Raw genomic sequence first — 23,853 nt, forward strand, 5'->3', positions numbered from 1 at the left:
ACTGAATGCTGGAAGAAGGCGGAGTCAGTGAGACGTCATGTAGCCACCAGAGGGGAAAGACCCGAGCTGCCAGCTGGAACCTTACTGGTAGGCCATGAGCCTCATGGTAAAATATAAAATAAAAATGGGCTAATTTTAATATGTAAGAACTTGCTAGGAATATGCTATAGTGATTGGCCAAGCTGTAATTTAATTAAAAGAGTTTCTGTGTGGTTATTTCAGGAGTCTGGGTGGCTGGGGAACAAACAAGCAGCCTCCTACAACAATTGCTTATAAAGAAAAGTCCACAAGGACACATATGAAACTACTAACAAGATTAGGAAAAAAGCTTTTTAATGCTTACTTTGTAGGCTTCATTGCATTCCCCTTTGTAAAAGTAACCACATAATAATCATTTTAAAGTAAAAAATCAGTGAGATTCAGCAGTTAAACCAGGGTACTGCTCTCAAAGACAACCTAGCTTAGTTCCCATTACAGGGCTCCCAACAGCCTGTAATTCCATGTGTTGAAAACCTGATGGCCTCTTTTAAACTCTAGGGGCACACTGCACTTGTGTGCACACATAGACACTCATATACACATATAATTCAAAAATGATAAAAATAAATCTTGAAAAAAATAAAAGCATGAAGAATACTGAACAGAGGATATTAGATGATTGATAGCCCATAGATTCTGAAGTATTCATGGATGATAGCAGGATTGAATAAAAAAGGAAAAAGTCAACTTATGTGAGGTCTCAGTAACATGTACAGCACCCCAAACCCATCACTGCATGATGCCATACGAAAGACTGTATAGTCCCCACGCACCAAGGAAAGCATAGGTGGTACATGGCCCATTTAAGTGGCATCAGTAATTTCATAGACATAACCATCAGCTCAAAAAGGGTCATGGTTACAGGGCAGAGGGTAGGTTTATAACAAGTAGCTAACGATAATCTTCCAATAAAACAAGATGCCTCCTCCAATACAATGTGAGATGTCGTGGATGGTTTTATGAAGAATTCATTAGCTGACTTTAAAACTGTACAACTCTTCCACTGGAAGGAAGGCTGTTCTTTCTCAGTGCCAACATTAAATCCAAACACCCACACTGATTAGACTGCATGCTCTAACGTTGACCCCACCCTGCCTTTACTATGAGGCTACAGGGATCTTGCAAAAACTAAAATTAAGACACATTAGATTTTTTACTTGACATCTTCAGATTTGAGTCATTCTGAGGACTGAGCAAGCACTCACTAGCTGGTCCTCCTCCTCTGCATGCTGGCACCATTGCATGCAGGTGGAGGGGACAGGGAAATGAAGAGGACGAACCTCACCACTATCCAGAACAGCCATGGATGAGGTCTGACCACAGGCAATGCTGACCACTCTCTTAGTATGTAAACAATTTGTAACTTTCCGAGGAGTTGGCTGGTTTGCTGTAGATCCTGACCCCACCTGACCACAGTTGTTATAGCCCCATGCAAATACCTACAAGAGAAGGAACAAGGAAACCAGTCGTTAGACCTTCAGCATGGTTTTGAATGCTTTACGTGCACTTACCCACTGATCTTCACAGTAATCCCATACAGCGGCTCTGGGGTCAGTATTCCCATTAGCTGGGCAATGGATATATAGAGCCCAAGTACTGTACTATGTTTTCAACAACTTACTATGGTACCCTCTGAGTTTGGCAACAAGATAGACATGTACATTTGTTAATTTTGGAACTAGTAAGGCAAAGCGTTGATGATGTAAAAAGCATGCCTAGCTCTTTGGGCAGAAATTCTTTTGTTTCTCATGGAAAGCTTTCCAAACCATATTGTTCTTTTCCCTGTCTCACTAATCCACAACTGATGCCTCAGGATGACTGTTGAGGTCAGGCTGTGCCCTGCCCTAAGTAACTACAGATTGTGTAAAATGGTTTTCAGACTGTGCCTTGCCCTGAGAGGGTCCATCTTATAAGCAGCTTTTTACTCTACTAAGGATGATGACTCTGCACTTGGTGGACACCTAAACAGCACCATCTGTCTGGCATCATCCACATGACACAGAATGATAAATAAGAGTGCTACTGTATAAATTCATAAACATAAACTGGGACCAGAACCGCCCATTAGAATTCTATCAGAAAAGCCAGGCACAAGAACTTATCAGACACACCAGACTAAGAAAAAAGTGCAACACTCACTTGGCAGTGGTAATAATGACTCTACAGGTTTGTCATCTGACCAGTGTGGACAGGAAGCAGAGAGCTCCCAACTGCCCTACAAGTTCTATTCAAATTGCTATGCACCTGTATGGACCTACTGTCCATCCACCTGCTATTCATCCCTCTGGAACCAATCCTACCCCTGGCCTCTAGAGCCTCTACTTTGCTTCACTTCTGAATTCTGACCCCAAGCCTTGACTCTGGCAGCAGCAGCAGCAGCTCTCACCTCTCCCAGAGAGCTCAGCCCAAGTTCATCTTAACTGCCAGAGACTCTCTGACTTGTATCAGCTTTTGCCTCTCGGGTCTCTTTGCAATGCTATGGCCTCTTTAATTCCTTTGTAATATTTATGTTTTACACAGACACACACACACACAGAGCAATATAATGTGTGCTCTTTGAGCTAATATAAATAATTAAGACTGGAATGTTAAAAGACTGGAATAAATAATTTGTAACAGCCTTCAGTCAGGGCTACCAAGGAAAGCAGGGCTACTTGACAAATTGCTACAAAAGTTGCTGTACCTTGTGAATTTATTGTTACTCAATAAAATCTGACATGATGGAGACACAGACATGTTAGCCTATTTCTGACAGTACAAAAACCACCAAGCTTGTAACCTTCCATTGTAATTTCTCACCATAACACAGTAATAATAGTCAAAAGTACTAAGGATGTGTCTGTTCCTACAGAAACAGCATTGATTATTAGATCGTTCTTCTAAGTACATGAGTTCTCTCTTGCTACCTGTCAACTTTGCACAACCTACTTTTGCTATTATCCACCACAATCTGAACACTAGATTTTTATTGGAGACACACAGGCAGGTTTCTATGCTTGTCAAAAACCAGAAACAAATATAAGAAATGAAAAAAAAAATTTGCCAATGGCCACACCCTTAAAAAAGAAACAGTGATTCCCCCTGCCTCTCCCACAGCAGCTACCAACTACCAACAGCTCTCAATAAGAAGTGGAGTCTGGAGATGTCTCCCCATCTCTTGTGGGAATCCAGGCTGACTTGGTCTCATGTGGGTAAGCACAGCTGTTGTTGAGTTTCTGCATACGATGGAGATGTGTCTGGGAAGGAGACAGGGCACTTGGAGGGGGAAATAGGGACTGGAGAGGCTTAAGGGCAGAAGAAGAAAGAACCTCTTCTAATACTAACAGGATTTCTAAGACCCTACATCCACCCATTCCTTGGCCTAGACAAGCCGTCTTCACACACCCTCAGTCTGGCTTCTACATCTTTCTTCCCTGTCAATACTTTCTAATTTCACATGCTGACAACAGTCCAACATACTGCTGATGTCTTGACTATGAAAACCCAGATGAAATACACATTTCAGGTAGAAGAAAAGTAACATACACTTCACCAAGGGACAGTCACAGAAACATCTAGTTTAATAAGGCAGGGATTCTGGATTCTGCACCATTATTAAAATTAACACATGCTAACAATTAAAACAAAGCAAGAATCCAGGCTTCAGAAATGAGCAAGATTTGTCTAACTTCAACGATCATTCCTCAGGTATTTCTGGAGCATTCCAAGTTCCTTATAAACACCACTGTCTTTCACTTTAAATGGGGGGGGGGGGGGACCATGTTTCCACTCAACAAGCAATGGGCAAGGAGACAGCAGGTTTGGACACAGCCTGTGTGCTATGCCTACCTCTGGTATATCCCAACAATAGAACCTGGGTCACCATCAGCTTTGTGGTATTTTCTTCTTTACCTTGTTCCCAACTGGTATAACTAATTAACACCATTGGAGAACTTTAAACAGGGAACAAAGTGACTGACCTAATTTGTGCTTTAGAAATCACAGAGGGCCTCCAAAGCTACAGAGAAACCCTGTCTCGAAAAACCAAAAAAAAAAAAAAAAAAAGAAAAAAAAAAGAAATCACAGAGGGCCAAGGAAGACTGGAAAGGTGAAACTCAAAGTTATTAACAAAGACCAATGTCAATAGTGCAGGCAGGAGGCAAGGCTTGAGCAAAAGCATAAGGTGGAGCAACAGAGTTACAGAGGTCAGAGGGAGAACGAACAGGGCAAGGAACCTCAACATAAGCAGAGACATGGGGCTGAGCAAGTTACTCTTCTCCAAAATTATTACATACACTGAAAAACAAAATCTACCTGAAGACTGGGGGTCCTTAGAAGCTTACATAGCACACCTATCTGAGATCATGGCAAAGAGCATGAATGTGAATACTGAGTTCTCACATCAAAAGGTGTCAGTGACCATGTCAGAGGAGCAGCAGGTGGCACTTGAATTTGGGAGTTTGGCCCACCAGAATGAAAGACACTGGTGGATGAATCTCAGATAGGCAAGACCCCTGGGTTTCAACTCCAGAATGTCTCTTGCTACTGCTGTGCCTTTGTATGTATTTCCAATACTGTTCTTCTCTGGTATCTGACACAGTGTGAATGGGCATGGGGTATCCCCACTGCCTTTAATATAGTGTGATTATTTCATGGAAATATTCCACTCTACTGACATTTTTACCTGTGGATTATTATGAAGATGATTTCCTCTTAATATGTACTGTTTAACTGAAGCAATGACTTTATACAATAATAGTCTTAGTTTAAATAAAATTTTGATGATTGAGGCTTTTTAATAGAGTAAAGGATTACAATAGAGGCTGGTTTAGTGGGAAAAATCAATATAGGTATAGGTAGGATATAATGTTGCCGCCACCCCTGGTGAGGCAGGGGTTGTAGAAGATAGAAAATAGAACGAGGAAATCTCACAGAGCTGGGACTTATGATATCTCTGGATAAGCAGTACAGACGTGCCTTAGGTTAATAATCAAGGAAAACCACTCCGTTCCAGCTGGGCTACCTCAAGTTCTTTCAGTATTAATGTTGGGAGATGTGTCCACGGGTTTCAGTGTGCATCACAGCTGAAACAAAGCTTTACATAATGACTCAGGGTTATGTTGTTTGTTAATGGCTTTGAGGTACAAAATCTTGGGGAACAATTTAAAGTTTAGAATGGCATATTTAAAGGTTTTTGTTAGTTTATTTTAAGCTAAGGGTGATTCTGAAGAGACTACACAAGTATTACTGGAGAAAGAACGTATTCACATGTGTTTTATTGTTTGTTTTTAACTACAAAGTCTAGTAAGTAAAACCAGGGGTTTTCACAATGGCTGTATAGTGGACATGTCCCATATATACATCAAGGTGAATGAAATAGGCTTAGGGTAGAGCACTTGCCAAGTATATATATGTGAGACCATGGGTTCAATTCCCAATACCCCTTTCACACACACATGGACAAAATGTAACATATTTACAATGGAATAATGCAATGTTATTAAATCTTGAAAAAGAAATACTTGGAAGAATACTGTGAAATGTCTTGTGGACATGACACAGAGGCTGCACTAATGAACTCATTGCAGTTATGGCTGCCTGCACAGGACTAAGGCAACAAGATCAGTCAATAGTCCAGGAGCACTAACCGAAAAAGAAGACATAAAGGTAGGGGTAGCATGCTGGAGGGGCCTAGAAGAATGGAAGAGTGAGGTAGAGAGGATCAAGATACGTTGTACACCTATGTACAAAATTGTCCCACACCAGAGAAATGAATGAACTTGAGGACACTATGCTAAGTGAAATCAGTCACGAAATGACAGATATTATCTGGTTCTATGCACAGGCAGTACCTACAGTGGTCACTGTTGTAGTGTCAAGGAGAAATGATATTTAACAGGTTTAGAACTTCAGCTTTTTTAGATGAAAGAGGTCTGTGAATAGACAGAGCCAACAGTGTGAATGTACTTAATGCTATCAAGCCGTGCATTCAACATGCTTATGATAAGAAGCTTTGCATTGTGCAGTTTATCACAATTCTTTAAAAGGAATCAAAGTGCACACTTACCTCTCCATCAGCTGCTAAGGCCATCGAATGATGTGAACCACAGGCTACCTCAACCACCTGCTTGATCAAGAGGTTAGTACAGACTTGGACAGGAGCAATGCCTTGATTGGTGGTCCCATTCCCCAGCTGGCTGTATCCATTATGGCCCCAGGCGTAGACAACTCCATCTAAACACACAAGCACATGAAGCACTAGCTCCGACAGAACTGGCAACCCCTTAACTTCCATTGCTCTAGCGTTTGTGCCCTCCTCTCTGTAAGATAACCACTAGTAGGGAGTCAGGGAGTGAAGGATTACAGAATAGAGGACAGAAGCAAACCTTTCATCAGAGGACTTGGCACCTATATACAAGATCAGTTTGGTGGTCAAAGTCAAAATTTATGTATAAAAATAGGCTTCTCTATATTGGCCTCTTGCAGTAGGACAAGAGGATCTTGAGTTCACGTCACTCTTGTTACATAACAGCCTGGGCTATGTGAGACAAAACTTTGTAGATGGAAAGCAGACAGATATTGTAGCTAACAAAGCAAACCAGAAAAGGCATCAACCAGCAGCTACAAAAGGGGAAGAGGGTGCAGAGCCAACTCCAGCTGAAAACTCCAAAAAGATGTGCCATCAGTTATGAGAAATTCATAGCAAGAATATGTCGTGGTTCTGTTATCACCAGTTGGGACTGGGTTGTGTGGTGCTGCAAGAACTGGGTGAGGACTTGGGGTACACACACACAGACATTGTACAAACATGGGTCTAAGTAAAATTTATTTATATATGGTTTTAGTAAGTTAATTTTCCAGAACACATAGAAAAGAAAATCAAGAAAATTAGATCATAATCTCTTTTATATAAAAAAAAATCCAAAAAGAATGGAACAGGAAAAAAATTATCTATGAAAAGTTATAAAAATGTTTTCTAGAGATGAAGGCAGGACCTACAGATTACTAATAAGCTAAATGTTCCCACTACAGAGCAATCATGACTCTTAAAAATATTTGGAATAAAGAAAAAGATGTCTCTAATGTTCAAAAAAAGGAGGAAACAGTCACACACAAAGGAGCACAAGTGGGACTGAGCAGATGGCTCTCTGGATAGTGCTCGCAACACAAGCATGAGAAACTGAGCCCAAATTTCAGCACATGTGTAAAAATCAGGGTCCAGCAGCATACACAGTGATCTCAGGGCTGGGAGGCAGAACAAGAGGAGCCCAGGGGTTCATGGGACAACCAGTCCAGTCAATGGATGAACTCCAGGTTCAGTGAGAGACCCTGTCTCAAAGATACAGGTGGAAAGAATATTGACCTCCTGCCCTCACATGTGCTCACGCAGGTGTGCACTCACACACAAGGAGAGAGTGGAGGTCTGAAAGGAGGTAGTGTCCGTGATAAATCTTAAGCACCAGGATTTGAAAATGATGAGAAAACAGACTCCCACCTTATAATTCTGATGTCAGCCAAGCCACTGAGTCACATCTGTGAGAGGGAAAGACCTTAAGACAGAGACTCACGAATTTCTCTCAGATCCTTTTCTTGAAAAGTTCTAGAGAATGTGTTTCCCAGATAAGGGTGGAATTCGAGGAGAATGACACGAGGCACACATATACAAAAAGGGCTCGAGAGGAAAAAGGAAGAGACTTTTGAAGATGATAGTGCTGGCACCTGTGCAGGCAGTCTTGGAGTGTCACCAGTCAAGATTAGCAGTTCTGGAGGAAACTGAAGCTCCAGAGAGCATCTGATACATGCTACTCTGTAAGAGGTGGACACATGTTAAGGATAGATGTGTATAGGTGTCAGTAAGTGAAAATGCTCAAAGCAATTATCAACCTCAGAAAGTGGAGGTGGGGGGTCATACAAGAAGGGAAAGGCTTCGCTATAAATAATACTTACACAGTCCCCAATAATGAAAACATCAACATTAATGTAACCAAAATACTAGTATCCATGTGTTTAAAGGATAAAGGCAAGAAAGACAGAGGATAAAGAGCTACATTCTATCTGCCCCAATATAAAGTTGAAAGCAATACCCAAGATTGGAAACTCAGAAGTAGACATATAAGCACCTTACTTTAAAAATCAGAAAGAAAACAGGCTTGCAAAATAGCTCAGTGGGCAAAAGCTCATGCTACACAACCTTGAAAACCCACATAAAAACGACAAGAAAAGCTGGATGTGATGGCACAATGGGTAATCAGCACTACAGGAGGATGGAAGCAGAGACAGGAGAATCTCCCAGAAGCCAGTGGAAGCACAGCAGAAACAAGAGACTGCCTCAATAAGGTAGAATGATGGGCCAGCAAGATGGCTCAGTGTACAAAGGTACTTGTTACCCAAAAGTGCAAGCCCAAGAGAAAAAACCCCAAAAGTTATCCTCTCAATTCCTATGCACGCTGTGGCACACATGCCCACCCTCATACACATACACAACAATAATTAGAGATCAAATTCCTGAAGAGACATCTGAAGACTTAAAGTGGTTCCTTCTAAACAGTAGTTGAGTCTCCAGCAACCCCACATACACACACCCTATACCTACCTGAACTCAAACATGAATACACGTACACACAAAGTTTTTAAAATGATTTGATTGGCTATAACCACATAATATAGATACTGTAATCAATCATAGATATGGCACACAATATATAGTATGTTTAATATATATTGCATAAAATATACTATAAACATAAAGATTAAACATAAGAAAATATTCCTCATCAAGCCCTAATTATTTGTATACTAAATTTAATACTCAAGATACTTAAAACATATTGTCTAGACTATAGCATAATTTCAAAAGAATCATGACATAATCCAAAGGTCACAACTTTAAAGAAAGGCAGTAATTTGAAAATATGTCTTTTAATGTGTTTGCAATATTAAAAATGTTCTTTAGTATTTAGAATCAGATATCAAGCACTGGTTATGATTGCTGTGTTTGAAAACTTCAAATCCTTAGGCCATGACGGTTGAGAGTGAACCAGCTGGTAGAATATCAGCTGACAGGGCTGAGTGTTGGCAGCCACATGATGACTCAGAGCAGGTGTGACAGAGCTGCCATACTATGCCCAAATCCTGTCAGACTGCTGTGTGGGCACTGGCTCTCACAGCCTGAGAGAGATGGAGAGAACACGGAGTGGATTCAGATTGGAGCCACTGGAAGTCAGGCGGCCACAGAGGCTGAGGCAGCATCTGTGGGAGCTGAGGCTTCCCTAGTGCAGACACAAGCAGAGATGCACTGTCTCCCACAGGCTGCCCTACAGGACCACCTAACAAAACCTGAGGGCCTCTGTAAGGGATAAAAGGCCTAAACCTCAAAGGGAAGCAGTTACACGTGACAAACTTTCAGAGTGCTGCTTGCCCACAGTACAGACAATTACCAAAGGAGAATAGCAACGCTTCTTTGGTGACCTCGGTGAGAGGCAGTCTAAAGGACAAGAATCTGTCCATCTCTTCTAGCCCTTCAATATGTTAGCCATACGGATGCTCTTCAGAATAAACTAAGATATCCTGATTCAAGATTCAGTAACTACATAATGGAGAAAACCCAGATTATGTGTGTTTATAGAAATATACCAAAGAGGGCTGGAGTGATGGTTCAGTAATTAACAGCATGTATTGCTCTTCCTAAGTTCAATTCCCAGCACCCAAATCATATGGCTCATAATCACCTATAACTCCAGCTCCATGGGGATCTAACACCTCCGGCCTCTGCAGGCCCTGTGCTAGCATGTACATCCCCCACACTGCTTATATATATATAGTTCAAATAATAATAAAAATAAATTTAAAAAATATATAAAAGAAACCTTCTCAAAGTTACCCTGTAACCACACATTCACTGAAAAATTAGACTGGAGGAACCACATCCTTTGACCTTTCAGCATTCTGCAATTTACACTGAAAGTCTAAGAATCTTAGAGACTGTCTGTATACAAGACACACTGCTGCTATCCCAACTGTCCTCGAGTGTTCTAAATTTTATCTTAATTATATACTCTCCCGCAAACAAAGAACAATTCAAAGTTAGTTACTTGATACAGCACTTTTCCTTGGCTCAGAATGAACTGTTCAATTACTCACAAAACCCAACACAGAGTTTTCCCTCTTTACCTTCAGTGCTGAGGAGGACATGGGGGCCACTCCCATAACTAAGGCTTTTGATTTTTTTTCCACACAAGGCTTCTAGTCTTTTGGGCACCAGAGTGCTCTGGTTGTCTCCAGTTCCTAGACAGTTACTATAGTTTAGTCCAAACACGAAGACCTAGAAAACAAATACCTTTGTCTAATCACATGTAAAGCTCCTTTCCCTGCTCAGAAAATAAGATACATTCAAGTCTAGTTTGAGCCCAGGCAGCAAGAAGAGACTAATATAGCAGGAAATGTCCAGCCTCTGCTGAGAACACTCAGGCTTTGCAGTATTAGTCCATACTATAGAACAGAAGACATTTAAACAGGAAACTGGAATGCATCAATCAGAGTTACCGCCCTGAAGTTCAAGTTCTCTTTATCCCAAACCTACCCCAAAGTCCAACCCCAAAACAGGCCCCAAACTAAACTCCAGTCTTACCTCATCTTTGTCAGTGACATAGATCGCCTCGTTGGCAGAACCACCAAAGACACATGCTTTCCTGATCGATGCAGTTTCCTGGGGTGAGAGCAGAGTGAAGATTGGCCACTTTCCTACATCCACCATGACTCTGGCTTTGGGTGATTCCTATAAATAAGCTGACATCTCTGCTGTAAGAATTAAAGAAGGATTTCAAGAAAAAAAGTAATAACCACTAAGCAAACTTTAATAAGAGTTTCACTAATTATTAATAAAAGCTACCAAAAGATAATCCCAGACCCACCTTTATGGAAATGGAACAATCACTTCCTCAGTCTGTCCAATCCTCTAGCCTTCAAAACCAGGCTCCTGAAATGAGAGCACAGCATACTATAAGGAGTTTCTCTTGCCAAATTCCAGCAGACTTACTGTTACACACATGCACATATTAGTATCTAACAAAGAGAAAGCTGGCTACCTACATGGATCTGGACTCTCCTAGGGATATTTCACTCAGGGATTCAGATAAATATTACAATACTAAACCAGGCATGGTGGTGCACGCCTTTAATCCCAGCACTCTGGAGGTAGGGACAGGTGGATCTTTGTGAGTTTGAGGTCAGCCTGGGATATAGAGCAAAGTTCCAATACAGCCAGAGCTATACTATATAACAAAGACTGTCTCAAAAAAAATTACCATCATAAATTGTCTATGTCAGTTCTTAACCAGGAGAGGGAGGGAATCAGAAAAGTCAGAAGTATTATCTCTACCTCCACATTCACACATGCCCAAACCCAGGGTGCCTAAAAAACTCATTTCTTGCAGAAACCGCCTGGCATTCAGAGCCACTGCTTCACGACTAGAATGTGGTAACCCTCCTCAGAAAGCCGAGAGGAGGTAAAGCTGCAAGAGGAACTGAATGAAACTGTCTACACCCTGAAACGCAGCTATCACCTCCCTACTTAAGACATTCTCTGAGAGTGCTCTGGAGCTTCAGCACACCAGCCAATGCCTCAGCCCCTGGCATCCACACTTCTAACAGCACTGATCTGAACATATCACACAGTCAAGGAGGGGCGAACACCACAGAACATCACTAGGGGTGTTTGTCACTGCAGCCAGGCATGAAACTTAAGCATTTTTAAGGATATTAGGGGAAGGCAAAACACATAAGCACAAGAAAACTGTTCCATATGGTACAAAAGAATATTAGAAAGAGAATTCTCCTTCTGTGTGAAAGCAATCACTATTATCAGTGGTTTGTAATTCCTTCCAGGGGTAGTGAATACTCGTGAGTATAGTGAGTGCGAGTACACGATCTGCGTGTGTACATGGCATGTATGTGTTTTAGAACAAAACACAAATATCCTCCTTATCCCCATCTTACTAATGGAAATTGCTCCTGCTTAGCAATAGGAGAGCTACATCACTTCAACCTTAGAAGGTATTCCATTATACTGATGTAGCAATTTGCTTACCTCTTACTAATACACAGTTAAGTACTTGGCAGTTTTATTCTAGAACACTGAAAGTACTGTTCGCATACAGTACTGAGAAAATATCGCATTTGATACATAAATTTCTAAAGTAAATTCGTAAAAACGAAACTTCTGGGTCTCAGGTTTAATAATTTCTTTACCCTTGACAACTATTTCAAAGTATCCTTTATGACTCACCATAAATGTAGATCGGCATCTGTTACCCTTGATCTGTAAGCAGGGTTAGATTATTGTCAAGACAGAGACATAGAGGGGGGACATGGAAGATAAAGAAGGAAGGAAAGAGAAGAGAGGAGGAGTGAGCAGGAAGAAATGTCCCCAAAATGTCAGGTTTCTGCCTCTTACAGAACAAATGGGGCAGAAGCCATGTGTGATGTAAATGCCTCCAAGCAGGTTGTTGTCAAGAAAATTCAGAAGCATCTTTTCCTTTTATAATGCAAACCACACAGAATTCTTTTTAACCATTCAGAATTTTATGATATACAATTTATTGAAAACATATGATTCAGGGTCATATGACTGTTCAATGATTGGTGAAAACTGGTCACCTCTTGTCAAGCCTGAGGACCTGAGTTTAATCCACAATTCCCATAGGACAGACCAACTTCCGAAGCTGTCCTATGTCCTCCATATGCACACCATGGCACATTCACATCTTCCCACAAAAATTTTTTAAAAAATGTAATTTAAAAATTGTTACATTCATGATACACAGGCTGTGGACTATAGCTAAATTGATATAGTCCTTTCCTAAAAGCACAAAGCCCTAGGTTCAGTCCTTTTAGTCCCAACATGATAGAATGGAGGCAGAATCACAAATTTAAAGGCATCCTCACCTACACAACGATTCTGAGAGCAGCCTGGGATGTCTTCCTGTCTGTCTGTTTGTCTCTCTCACACACACACGCATACAAACACAAATCAGGCATGCCAGGGGGTCAGTGAGAGACTGACTCACTCTGCTCCTCAGAGACCACAACACAGGGGCATCACCACTTGAAACCACACGAATTCCAATGGTACAATTACTCTGAGACTGGCAACTCTGCCTTCAGGGCCTGGCAATTTCCTTCAAGATCAAATTTACCTTCTAAATGAGGGTTAATTTTATGAGCTGAGTTTGCATGTGGCTAAATTAGGTGAAGCTTTATTTTACAAGGCATTTCTCCAAAGGCTGGTATTTTTTAAGAGTCAATAAAAGAAACTGCTCAGACATCTCCGCAGGCACACCATCCCACTACACAAGGAAGAGTATCACCAGAGACCTTCATGTAGAGCAGGGACAAAGCCCTAAGCAAGGTCTGTGCTTTAGGCTCACATTGACATCTCTGGTCAGTGTGATACACTTTTATCTTTCTCAAAACTGTTCTAAAACTATGTAATTCCTGTTCTAAAACTATATAATTCATATTCAACATATAAAGAATATCTATGGATTTCTTGAGTGCATGAAAGTCAGTGCTAATACTGGTCAAGTAGGACTCTGTCTTTAAGACGAGCCTGGCTAACAAGACCATTGTCTATTATATAAAGAACAATATTAGTTAGGCTGACCCAAATAGGAAACACAATTATTGACAGATTTGCTACTAGCATGGGTGATTAATTATGCAATCATATAATTATAAACATATTAATTTACTTATTGGGGTATGTGGTAAGTAGGCACATATATGCAGGTGCATACATCTATGCATGTGCATGTGGAGGCCAGAGGTTGAGGCCAGGTGTCTCCCTCTCTTCTCTGAACCTGGAATTCACTGACAGGCTAGACTGTCTGGAGCAAGTCTCCAGGATCCACCTGTTCCCCCCACAGACCCCTGCACTAGGATCACAGGCCAACACTGCCACAATCGGCTCTTTATGTGACATGAACTCATGTGTGCACAGCAAAGCACGTTACCTACCGAACCATCCCAAGTCCCACTTTAAAGATTTATTATTTTTAAAATTATGTATGTATGTATGTGCATGTGAATCCAAGTACCCATAGAGGCAAGAGGTGTAGGATCCCCCTGGAGTTCCAGTGACAGGAAATTGTAGGAACCTGATGTGGCTGCTGGGAAATGAGCCTGTGTCCTCTCAAGATCAGTAGTACATGCTCCTAACCACTGGCTCAATACTCCAGCCCTTCCTAGACTCATTTTTTTTTTTTTTTTTTTTTTTTTGGTTTTTCGAGACAGGGTTTCTCTGTGGTTTTGGAGCCTGTCCTGGAACTAGCTCTGTAGACCAGGCTGGTCTAGAACTCACAGAGATCCGCCTGCCTCTGCCTCCCGAGTGCTGGATTAAAGGCGTGCGCCACCACCGCCCGGCCCTAGACTCATTTTAAAAGAATGTAAATACAGTTCAATTAAACTTCGCTTATATCATCTCAAAGGCTGTAGAGTAATGTTGGTGCTTCACAGGGTAAGACATGAAGTGATTCTACTGAATGCTCAAGAGTCACTGCTAACAGAAAGCAGCTTTAACCGACCCACTTAGCCCAGCCTCCAACAGGCATGGGCTGTGTAATGTGTTGAAAAATATTCAGCCATGTGTCCTCAGACACATAACCCCACGCTGTCCTTTCTTATGCAATCTGCGACCTACAAACCAAGCTACTTCTAAGGAAACATCACAGAGAAAGACACTAAGGAAAATCTTACATAGCCAAACCATATGCTTAGTCAAGTTAAAAATAAAATCAACACAAAAACACAAAAAACACCTATGAGATTTAACAGCTATGTCACCAAGTACTATATACTGTATAGTTACTGTTTTGAAATACAAAGAAAAGGCTAACACATATCTAGAAATTACATGAGACATTTCTTTATATTTTAAAAATATATCCTCAGATTTCTCCAATACTTTCTGACCAATACAAGTAAGTATTTTAGGGTCAGCAAAAATGGCTGAGAAGGCAAAGGCGTTTGCCATGCAAGCCTGGTAAACTGAGTTCAATTCCTGGAATCCACATAAAGGTAGATGAGAATCAACTCCATGAAGTTGTCCTCTGATCTCCATGGTGCTGTGGCATGTGCTCCCCCCCAATATATCACATATACTCACGAAATAAAAAAATAAAGATTTACAGCCTTTAAATATGCATATTTAAATAAATAAAAATATAAGTTTAACTATTTGGGAATTGTTTGAAGGTTCTAGCACAGGAGAACCCATCTTCCTTTATTCATGGGGAGGTCGTCACCCACCACGCAGGGCCAAGCATGTAGTTTCAGGAGGAAGCACATGGAGCCATGAGGGAGGGAGGAAACACCTGCCTAGGTGGCCAATCAGCCCACTCATCCATGATGGTCAGTGGGGTGACAGAGGCCCCAGCCAGACTGTCCTCACATCACATCTGTTTCAATTATGTTTTAGTCTCTAATTCTTCAAGAATTTTAAGATTTATTCCTGTCTTAGGTTTTTAACTTAGAACAGTAGACTGTTTAGACAACAATCTCTAAAGTTGGGAGTTGGGGGCAAGGTTCAGTGGTAAAGTGATTGTTATGACGGCTCAGTGACAGACTTCAGCCCAGAGGAATAGAGGAAAGGGTCCCAAAATTGATCTCTGTACACACACACACACACACACACACACACACACACACCACAAATCTATAGTTAAAATCATGTATTGCTAATATTATCATCTGTAGTTTGCATGGTGTGTGTGCACATGTGGAAGTTAGAGAACTTTATGGGATTGCGTCTCTCATTCTTTCTTGAGTTCAAGGACTGAATCTTGGTCACCAGGCTCGCACAAAAGTGCTTTTACCCAGAGTCATTGCACTGATGCTTAAATCTCTAAAATTATTAACAAAAAATTAAAACGTAGGAGTATCAAGCTGGGCATGGCAGCACATGCTTATAACCTTAGCACTCAGGAACCTAGAGATGAGGATTCAAAGTTCAAAGCTAACCTGGGCTACAAAACAGGACCTTGTCTCAAAAAAAAAGTTGGAATGTAAGATGATGACACAGTTCTTCAAATGAATGAGATATGATCTATCAAATTCACTTTTAGTATAGTCAAAAGAATTAAAAGCACAAACTCAGTTATGCAGCAGTGGACAAGCAATATTATTTGACAGATGAATAGTTAAGTAAAATGTGACCTACCCATAAACATCACGTTGGGAAGAAATCCTGAACATGCTGCAGCAAGGATAAACTTTGAAGTTCCTGTATTACTATGAGACAGGCCAATCACACAGGACAAATACACAGTTCCACTGTGGGGTATCTAGAACAGTCAGACCAGAAGCACACAGGAGGCAGAGGCAGGAGGAACTCTGTGAGTTCAAGGCCAGGCTGGTCTACACAGTAAGTTCCAGGCCAGTCAGGGCTATGCAGTGAGACCCTGTTTCAAAAAACAAAGAATGAAAGAACAGTGGTTGTCAAGAACTGAGCATCAGAGGAAATAGGAGGGATGGTTACTGCTCCGTGGGTACAGTTTTAATTTGAGATGATAAATGTTCTAGAGATGAATGGTAGGGTAACTGAACAAAATTATCAATGTAGTTAATGACATTAGACATTTATGAATGTTAAAAACGATACAGGACTGGAGTGATGGCTCAACAATTAAGAGCACTAGCTGCTTTTGCAGAGGACAGGGTTTGGTTCCCAGCACCCACACGGTGGCTCAGAACTTTTGTAACTCTAGGTCCAGAGGATCTAGAGTGCAAGCATCAGGCACACACATACACACAGTGTAGAAAAATACTCATATACATAAATTCTTAAAAATAATAAAAATGTTTAGTTAGGTGGTAGTGGCAAACACCTTTAATCCCAGCACCGAGAAGGCAGAGGCAGACGGATCTCTGTGAGTTTGAGGCCAGCCTTGTCTACAACAGCTAGTTCCAGGACAGCTAGGGCTTTTAAAGAGAAAAACCATGTCTCGAAAAACCAAAAAAAAAAAAAAAAAAAACCAGTAAACTTAATGTTACATATATTTCAGCATAATCTTAAAAACTCCAGTGATTTAATAGGCTAATGGGCTGAGATACAGTCCACTTGCTAGAATGCTTGTCTGGCATGCACAGAAGCCTGGGTTCAATAGCAGTACCACATGCCACATAAAACAGGATGTGGTAAACACACATGTAATCTCAGCACCAGCTACTCTGGAAGTGGAGGCAGGAAGATCACAAGTTCAAGGTTCTCCTCTGGCTACAAAGTGAGTCTGACACTAGCCTGGGAGATTTGAATCCCTGCCTCAAGAAAAATCCAAGCAATAACAGGTTTACATTAATTCTTCAGTAAATTGAAGTATACATTATTAAAATTAAGCAGAAAAGAGTTTCAATCCTAAAAAGATGCACCTGCTAAAGTATAATTATATTTCATTAATTCTCTTTTGAATATTAAACACAGGTTAGAGATGTATTCAAAAGAATATTTCTAAAAGAAATAATTTCTTAGAATTTTTCAGAAAAAAAGGCTTTTCCAGCACATACAGCAATATAACAGACCCAATAAAATTGCAAAGGCGATGAGTCGATAACCACAACCAGGAGGGGTAATTAGCACACTCAATAGCTATTCCTGTATGCTTAACTAAGATAGTCATTTTTGCTATTTTTCCAAACCTGTATTTTTTCTAGGAAATGCTTTCTCATCAACAGCATTAACATATTGTTTCTTTTTTTACTCTGGTGATAATAAATAACGGAAAGAACAGAGAAATGACAAGCAGAAGCAGAAGAAGACTTTGAACACCTTTCACCCAGTTGGTTCTTTGGCACTGAAAACAGAGCCTGCCTCCTCTCTGTCCATTAGCATTGCTGATCAATAACCCACTCCCAACCATGGCTTTTTCAGAGAGCCTGTGGCATACTGAGGAAAGATTATTTTATTTCCTATTCTCAAAAGTAAATTCAGGAAATACAAACACAAACCTTCCAAATTTAGAACCCTACATCATTTAGAGCTAGCTGGCCGAAGAAGCAGTGAATCAATCCCCGGTGCCCTCTTAAGAGCCCATTTATTTTACTTTCCCCTAGGAATCAAGTATTAAGGCCAAGACGGGGAAATTTTTTATTTTGCTGACCTGGCAAAAAAAAATTGAATTTGTTTAGAGTTTGAAAAACAGAAAGTTGAGATCAATAGTACAAGAAAGTTTGTTTTTTGATGTAACTGTCTCAATATTAAAAAAAATACTAAGAATGTACGGCTGACCTATAAGTGTAAGTCTTTCCTAGACCTCAGGGCTCCTCTCCCAGACCAACCAGAACGTATTTGGAACAAAGGGAATGATGTCACCAACAGGACTTTCTCCCTCTGAACAGCTTTTCTGCTGACCTGAAAGCTACTAAGGAAAAGAGAGTAAAGAAAGCAACTCTTCAAAGACAGCCAGCACCAGAATTCTAAGCAATTGGGTGTGATCTGCGGAGCAGGAAGGAGTCTCCACCTTCTCCAGCATGGAAACACTGGGCAGTGAAAGCAAAGGACCCCATGGGCTACATATTCCCAGCATCTCCTCTAAGGCCAGACTTATGCTATTAGAACCTCAATGCCAAATACACCAGGCCTCTAAATTCCAGCTGTGTTTAATTAAGCACTTAAGATACATGACGAAGATTCCTACCACAGTGTTTCTATTTTATAGACTGAATGAGTTGTGATTTGTGCCATCAGTTTAAGAAGTTAAGCTGCCTCACAACTCAGCTGTTTTTGTAGCTCATGGGCTACTGATAGACTCTAAGGGGCCTCACAAAAAAACTCCAACACAAAGTAATAATGTGAACCAAATTAATAGTAGAGCTAACTAATTCCTCTGCAATCACTCTAGATACCAAACTAAGGACACTGTAAAGAGAGAGCAATATAATCATGGCCCATGCCCTCTGAAGGTCAAAAGCCCTGATAGAGATTCTGATTCCATGTGGAAACCCTGAATGTAAAAAACATACTGGACTAAGCAAATGATGGGAGACAGCAAGCACACAATCCATGTGACACAAGCATGTGCTAAATCTGCAAAATAGTGACAATTATACGAAAATTATCACAGAAATGTTGGCATATGAAATCCTAGAGGTCAAATTCTCAGGGATAAATAATGATAAATTATAAGCATTTCCTTAGGAAAAAAAACAACGTATTCTCTCCAGAGCAAGCCTCCTTGACTTTCTTCCTTTCCGATCAGTCTTGTAGGTACTGGGATGACACGAATGTGCCGCCCTGCCCAACTCTAAGTACCCACCTGTGCATAAAGATTTAACAATATGGTTGTTGTCTCCATTTCTAAGCTAAATGTATCCGTATTCTAGGAAAACTTTCTAATAAAAGGGTTCCAGGGTTTGGGGCAAACTTTTTGGAGTACAACCTTGCAATTATCATCCGTCTATGTTACAGCATAAGATCAAGAAATCCTTTGACTTACTTTAGAGCCAAATGCTACCTATAGGAACTTCTTACATACCTATTCTGGTGGGCTTTGGGATACCAAGACGCTATCCCTCCTGATCAAACACTCATAGTGTGTTCAGGTCCAGCCTCTAAGATAGACCAACCTCAAATCTTTTAAAACAGAAATGCACCTTAAAACTTCTCTCCTTCAAGTTGTAAGGGATACAAATAAAATGCAACTTCAAAATTTTTCTGAGACACTAATTCTATCACTGCCTCAGCTGCAAGGATTGCTGACCGAACTAGAAGAATCAAAGGGAAAGCATGCCCTGAGTCTGGTTAAGACTTGACACCTGTGAACGCAGCATCCGCTCCTCATCAGCCACAGCTAAGGCCACCGGTACAGAGGTCACTGAGGATCACCTCCCACCTTCGTTTAAAAGAAGCATGACTACAGTCCTAGAATTTCCCAACACTGACAGTGTCCACATTTTGTATAATTCATGACTTAAGATGAGAATGGAAGGTCCTATAGCTGTCCTTCCCTAAGAGGCAGAAATTATCTGACTTGAAGCATAATCTGCAGTAATGGCCCCTGTCACCCAAGGGGCTTCTTTCATTTCACTGCCCGGAAGTTTCTGGCAATTCTAGGACAGAGATTCTGACAGTTCATTGATAAGTGAAGAAATAATACTGAACCCATATGCTCTGGTTAGAAAACAAACGACCCAAGTGCTTACAGGGTTAGCCGGAGAAACCAGATCTTGTAAGGCAGGCTATGATAAAGGATACTTTTCTTTAATCCCAGCACTCGGGAGGCAGAGGCAGGAAGATCTCTATGAATTCAAGGCCAGTCTTAACTACACAGTCAGTTCCAGGCCACTCAAGACTACAGAGTAAGACCATGTCCTAAAACCAAAGAAACAAACAATAAACCAGGTGAGGCGGAGCCCCAAAACTGGACACCAAAGTCTCTGGATTCTACAGTCTAGAGGTACAGTATGATCTCAGAATTTTCTTCTCCAAGAAAAAGGTTTCTCTTTCTGTTGTTCTTTTTTAAGCTCTAGCCTAAAACGGAACAGGAAGCTGCTCAGAGGATCTTTCTCAAAGGCAGAGACAAAAGTACTCCTAGGAAAACATCTGTCTGCTCAAGGTCTGATGGCAAACACATTAGAAATGACAGTTTGCTTGTATGTGTTATATATGTGAACATGTGTGTTCACGAAAGATCTAACATCTTTTGAAAACAAGGATTTAAACTACATGCTAAGTTTCATGAAATAACAAACTACAGAGGGAACATCACACATTCATCATTCGGATAACATCACAAAGCTTCAAGTAAAACCAGTGGTGATAATCACATCAGTAATAGCCAATGACACGGAAGGGAATTGGCTTTTATATTTAGCCAGTCACAGTCTTCCCTTTAATTCAGTATATTTCTGTGTGTTACAAAATAAGATATAAAGATTTATCACCAAAGCCTGGTGCCAGACTTGTTGACAACAATTTTGTCCTCAGGGTTCAATCTTGGGACTCAGTTATATGTCGCCTAGATTGATACCAAGGGTTTCAAGGTACAGGAGAGTATGCTGTTCCAACTACCTAGTTTTTAAACAATGTCTCTTCACAGCTCAAGGCAGCCTTGAACTCAAGGTTCTTTCTCTCAACCTCCAAAGTGCTGAGATTCGGTTATCTCTTGGTACATAATTTAGCAGCCTGGAGCTGGCCCACTGACTTCCTTCACCAGAGCAAAAGCTAAGGCTGCCACGCCTCTTTTTTTAAAAAAAATATTTATTTATTATGTATACAATATTCTGTCTGTGTGTATGCCTGCAGGCAAGAAGAGGGCACCAGACCCCATTATAGATGGTTGTGAACCACCATGTGGTTGCTGGGAATTGAACTCATGACCTTTGGAAGAGCAGGCAATGCTCTTAACCTCTGAGTCATCTCTCCAGCCCCGCTGCCACGCCTCTTAATGGCCATTCACGGAACAGGTGAACACCCTTCAAAAGCCTAGGTTCAAATGCAGCAGAGAACACCATCTCCACCTGCTGAGGAGAGACGCAGGCAGTGAGGCTGCTCTAGGTGTCTCAGGAAATTCCCACAGCTGTAAGCAAAGGACCATCTGAGAAAGCACATTTCATCTCCTCAGCCACAACTTTCTCCAGTGCATCACAAAGCCAGTCCAGTGAACAGCTGGACACTTGGAACGCTCACCTCTGCAAACCACGGACTCCCTAAGACTTCAGAGAAGGTTCCAGAAAAGGCCTCCCTGAATGAACTGCAGTGCTTCCTGGAGCCACTTCACACCTTGCCATCAGCGAGTATGGGGGCATGAGTATGACCATATTTTAGAGTGTATTCGCTATCTCAAAGCCCCCGTAAGTAAGCCTAGTTACTCGAACTGCTATTCAAACTATCACAATTCTAGAGTCAAGTAGACTTTGGCAGCTTGAATCCCCAAACACTAGCTAGTTTACAAACTGATATCTAAGTGCCAGCTCCGCAAATTTCCAAAGTCAACAGAATTCACACCCTAAACTAGGAACTGTTTTCTCTAGGTAGTAAAACTGCAGAGGATGTACACTCTTCTTCCTATTAACATTTCCTAAAGTCTCCTCCTCTCTCTGCTTGTAAACATTTTACAAACAGTACACTGTGGCCTAGGTGTACCCGAAAACTGAGTTCATATTGTGAGTCAAATACATAACAGAAAATTATTAACTGATATCTCAGGAAATCCATTTGCGCTAAAGTCAAGAAATTCTCATCACATCCCTCAATACATACATACAAGGTAATGTAACATTTTTAAAATTTACCCATAGGACCTAGCAGGGAAGAAAAATGTGTCTCGCGGTCTTGTCTGGCCTCTAGACTCCTGTTTCCTTATGCTTCTTTAAAGTACCGGATACAAAGCAGCCCTTCAGTTTCATCACTGGCAGATAAAGATCGCATATTTTGCAGCTCCTGGAACACACGGGCACTCAACTGAAAATCTTAACAAACTTGAAGCTACAAGCGCCATAGCTTTGGTTTTCTATATATTTTCTGGGATTCATGTTACTCAACGCTTTGGATCACAAGCCATAAAAGTCGCTTGCGGAAGAAACACTTCAAAGATGAAGGCATCACTTCTTCAATAGGCACAAGTTCAGAGAGGAAAGAAAAAGACCCGCTCAGAAGTACTAATAAATTCACTGGTGTTCACACAATAGGTTAAAAGCCAGCCCACAGACGAAGAGAAGCTAAACAGAGTTGTGATTTAAGTTGAAGTTAGAATTCACAGCATACTCTAATCTCCTGTCAGGGTCCAAGCGGCTTCTCATGCCTACCAGCATCCCTTGCTTTTGATGCTATGCCCGCTACAGCACACACCAGCCTCAGAAACCCAGGGTGCGTCTCCTACTAGCCACGGACCTCGTCAACAACAGGGCAGAGGCAAGGGAGACCCTGCGGGTTCTTTTTAAAAAGCGAGGTCGACTATCGTCTGAAACGGCCCGAGTCCACAGCGGACAGCTTCCCACCGCTAACCGGCCCGCCTCGACGGTCCTCTCCGGCGGGGCGGGGGCCGCGTCTCGTCGCCGGCAGGCCGCGGGCGACCTCTCCTCGGCTCGCCGCACTCCTGGGGGCAGCTTCCCGCACGACACACGGGCTATCCCGGCGTGCGGGGTGCGCGGCGCCGGAGTCGCGAGCGCGTCTGCTAACCCCCGGCCCCCGGAAGGCGCCGGTGCGCGGCCTCCGCAGCTGCCTGGCAAGGGCCCCGCCAGCCCGCCCCTCCGCCGCGCACCGCTCTACCTGCCAGGCCGCTCCGCCGGGCCCCGGCTCCCCCTGCTCCTCAGCGCCGCCGCCGCCGCCGCCGGCTCCGCCCGCAGCCCCGGTGCGAGCGCCGGGGCCGCCGGTCACGTGGGCGGTCCGCGTCACGTGACGCCCCGGCGGCGCGCGCCCTCCGGCTCCAGAAGCCTCCTGGCTCGGGTTTAGTGGCAGGCCCGGCCTGAGGGGCGGCGCTGGGTTACGAGGGAACGAGGACTTACTTTCTAGGGAGAACCGGAACACGAAGGCTACCCAGCGTGGCGGCGCCTCGCCGCCTTCTTCCCGCCGCGCGCCCCGCCTATTCCTGGCGGCTGTTTATCTGAACACGTGTTTGTCCGTCCCGCCCTGGCCCGGATTGAAAGCACGGGAGGTAAAGCCCGGACACCTAGGCCAAGCGGACAAAGAGGCCAGGATCCTGAAAGCTGCCCTAGTGCTAAGCGGGTAAACGGAGGCCGGAAAGGGCGTGGGTGCGTGTGCAACACTAGCCAACGTGAAGGAACGCTATCAGCTGTAAAGTCCCCTACTGCTCTCAGAGCGCCCGTTTGGCATTAGAGAATAAAGTC

General features: G+C 42.3%; 1 protein-coding gene across 11 annotated transcripts in view; it reads right to left on the minus strand.

Annotated features, from left to right (window-relative positions):
• Window positions 1-23,628, minus strand: part of Rcbtb1 (RCC1 and BTB domain containing protein 1) — a 41,450-nt gene extending 17,822 nt beyond the window's left edge. For 2 of the 11 annotated variants that reach the window (XM_050152245.1, XM_050152254.1), the window contains exons 1-6: window positions 23,276-23,415; window positions 10,929-10,993; window positions 10,646-10,815; window positions 10,189-10,339; window positions 6,086-6,252; window positions 1,320-1,478 (exon numbers count right to left, since the gene is read on the minus strand). In XM_050152245.1, coding sequence (XP_050008202.1) covers window positions 1,320-1,478; window positions 6,086-6,252; window positions 10,189-10,339; window positions 10,646-10,771 — 603 coding nt within the window. In that variant the 5' untranslated portion in view covers window positions 10,772-10,815; window positions 10,929-10,993; window positions 23,276-23,415. Of the gene's footprint in view, window positions 1-1,319; window positions 1,479-6,085; window positions 6,253-10,188; window positions 10,340-10,645; window positions 10,816-10,928; window positions 10,994-22,299; window positions 22,448-22,897; window positions 23,245-23,275; window positions 23,416-23,511 lie in introns of those variants that run through there. The other 9 variants (XM_050152252.1, XM_050152246.1, XM_050152247.1 and 6 more) reach the window with 9 other exon arrangements.
• Window positions 23,629-23,853: the final 225 nt, after the last annotated feature.

This window comes from Alexandromys fortis, unplaced genomic scaffold (assembly GCF_014885135.2).
Source record: "Alexandromys fortis isolate MF-2015 unplaced genomic scaffold, M_Fortis_MF-2015_v1.1 scaffold_75, whole genome shotgun sequence".
NCBI classification, from domain to species: Eukaryota; Metazoa; Chordata; class Mammalia; order Rodentia; family Cricetidae; genus Alexandromys; species Alexandromys fortis.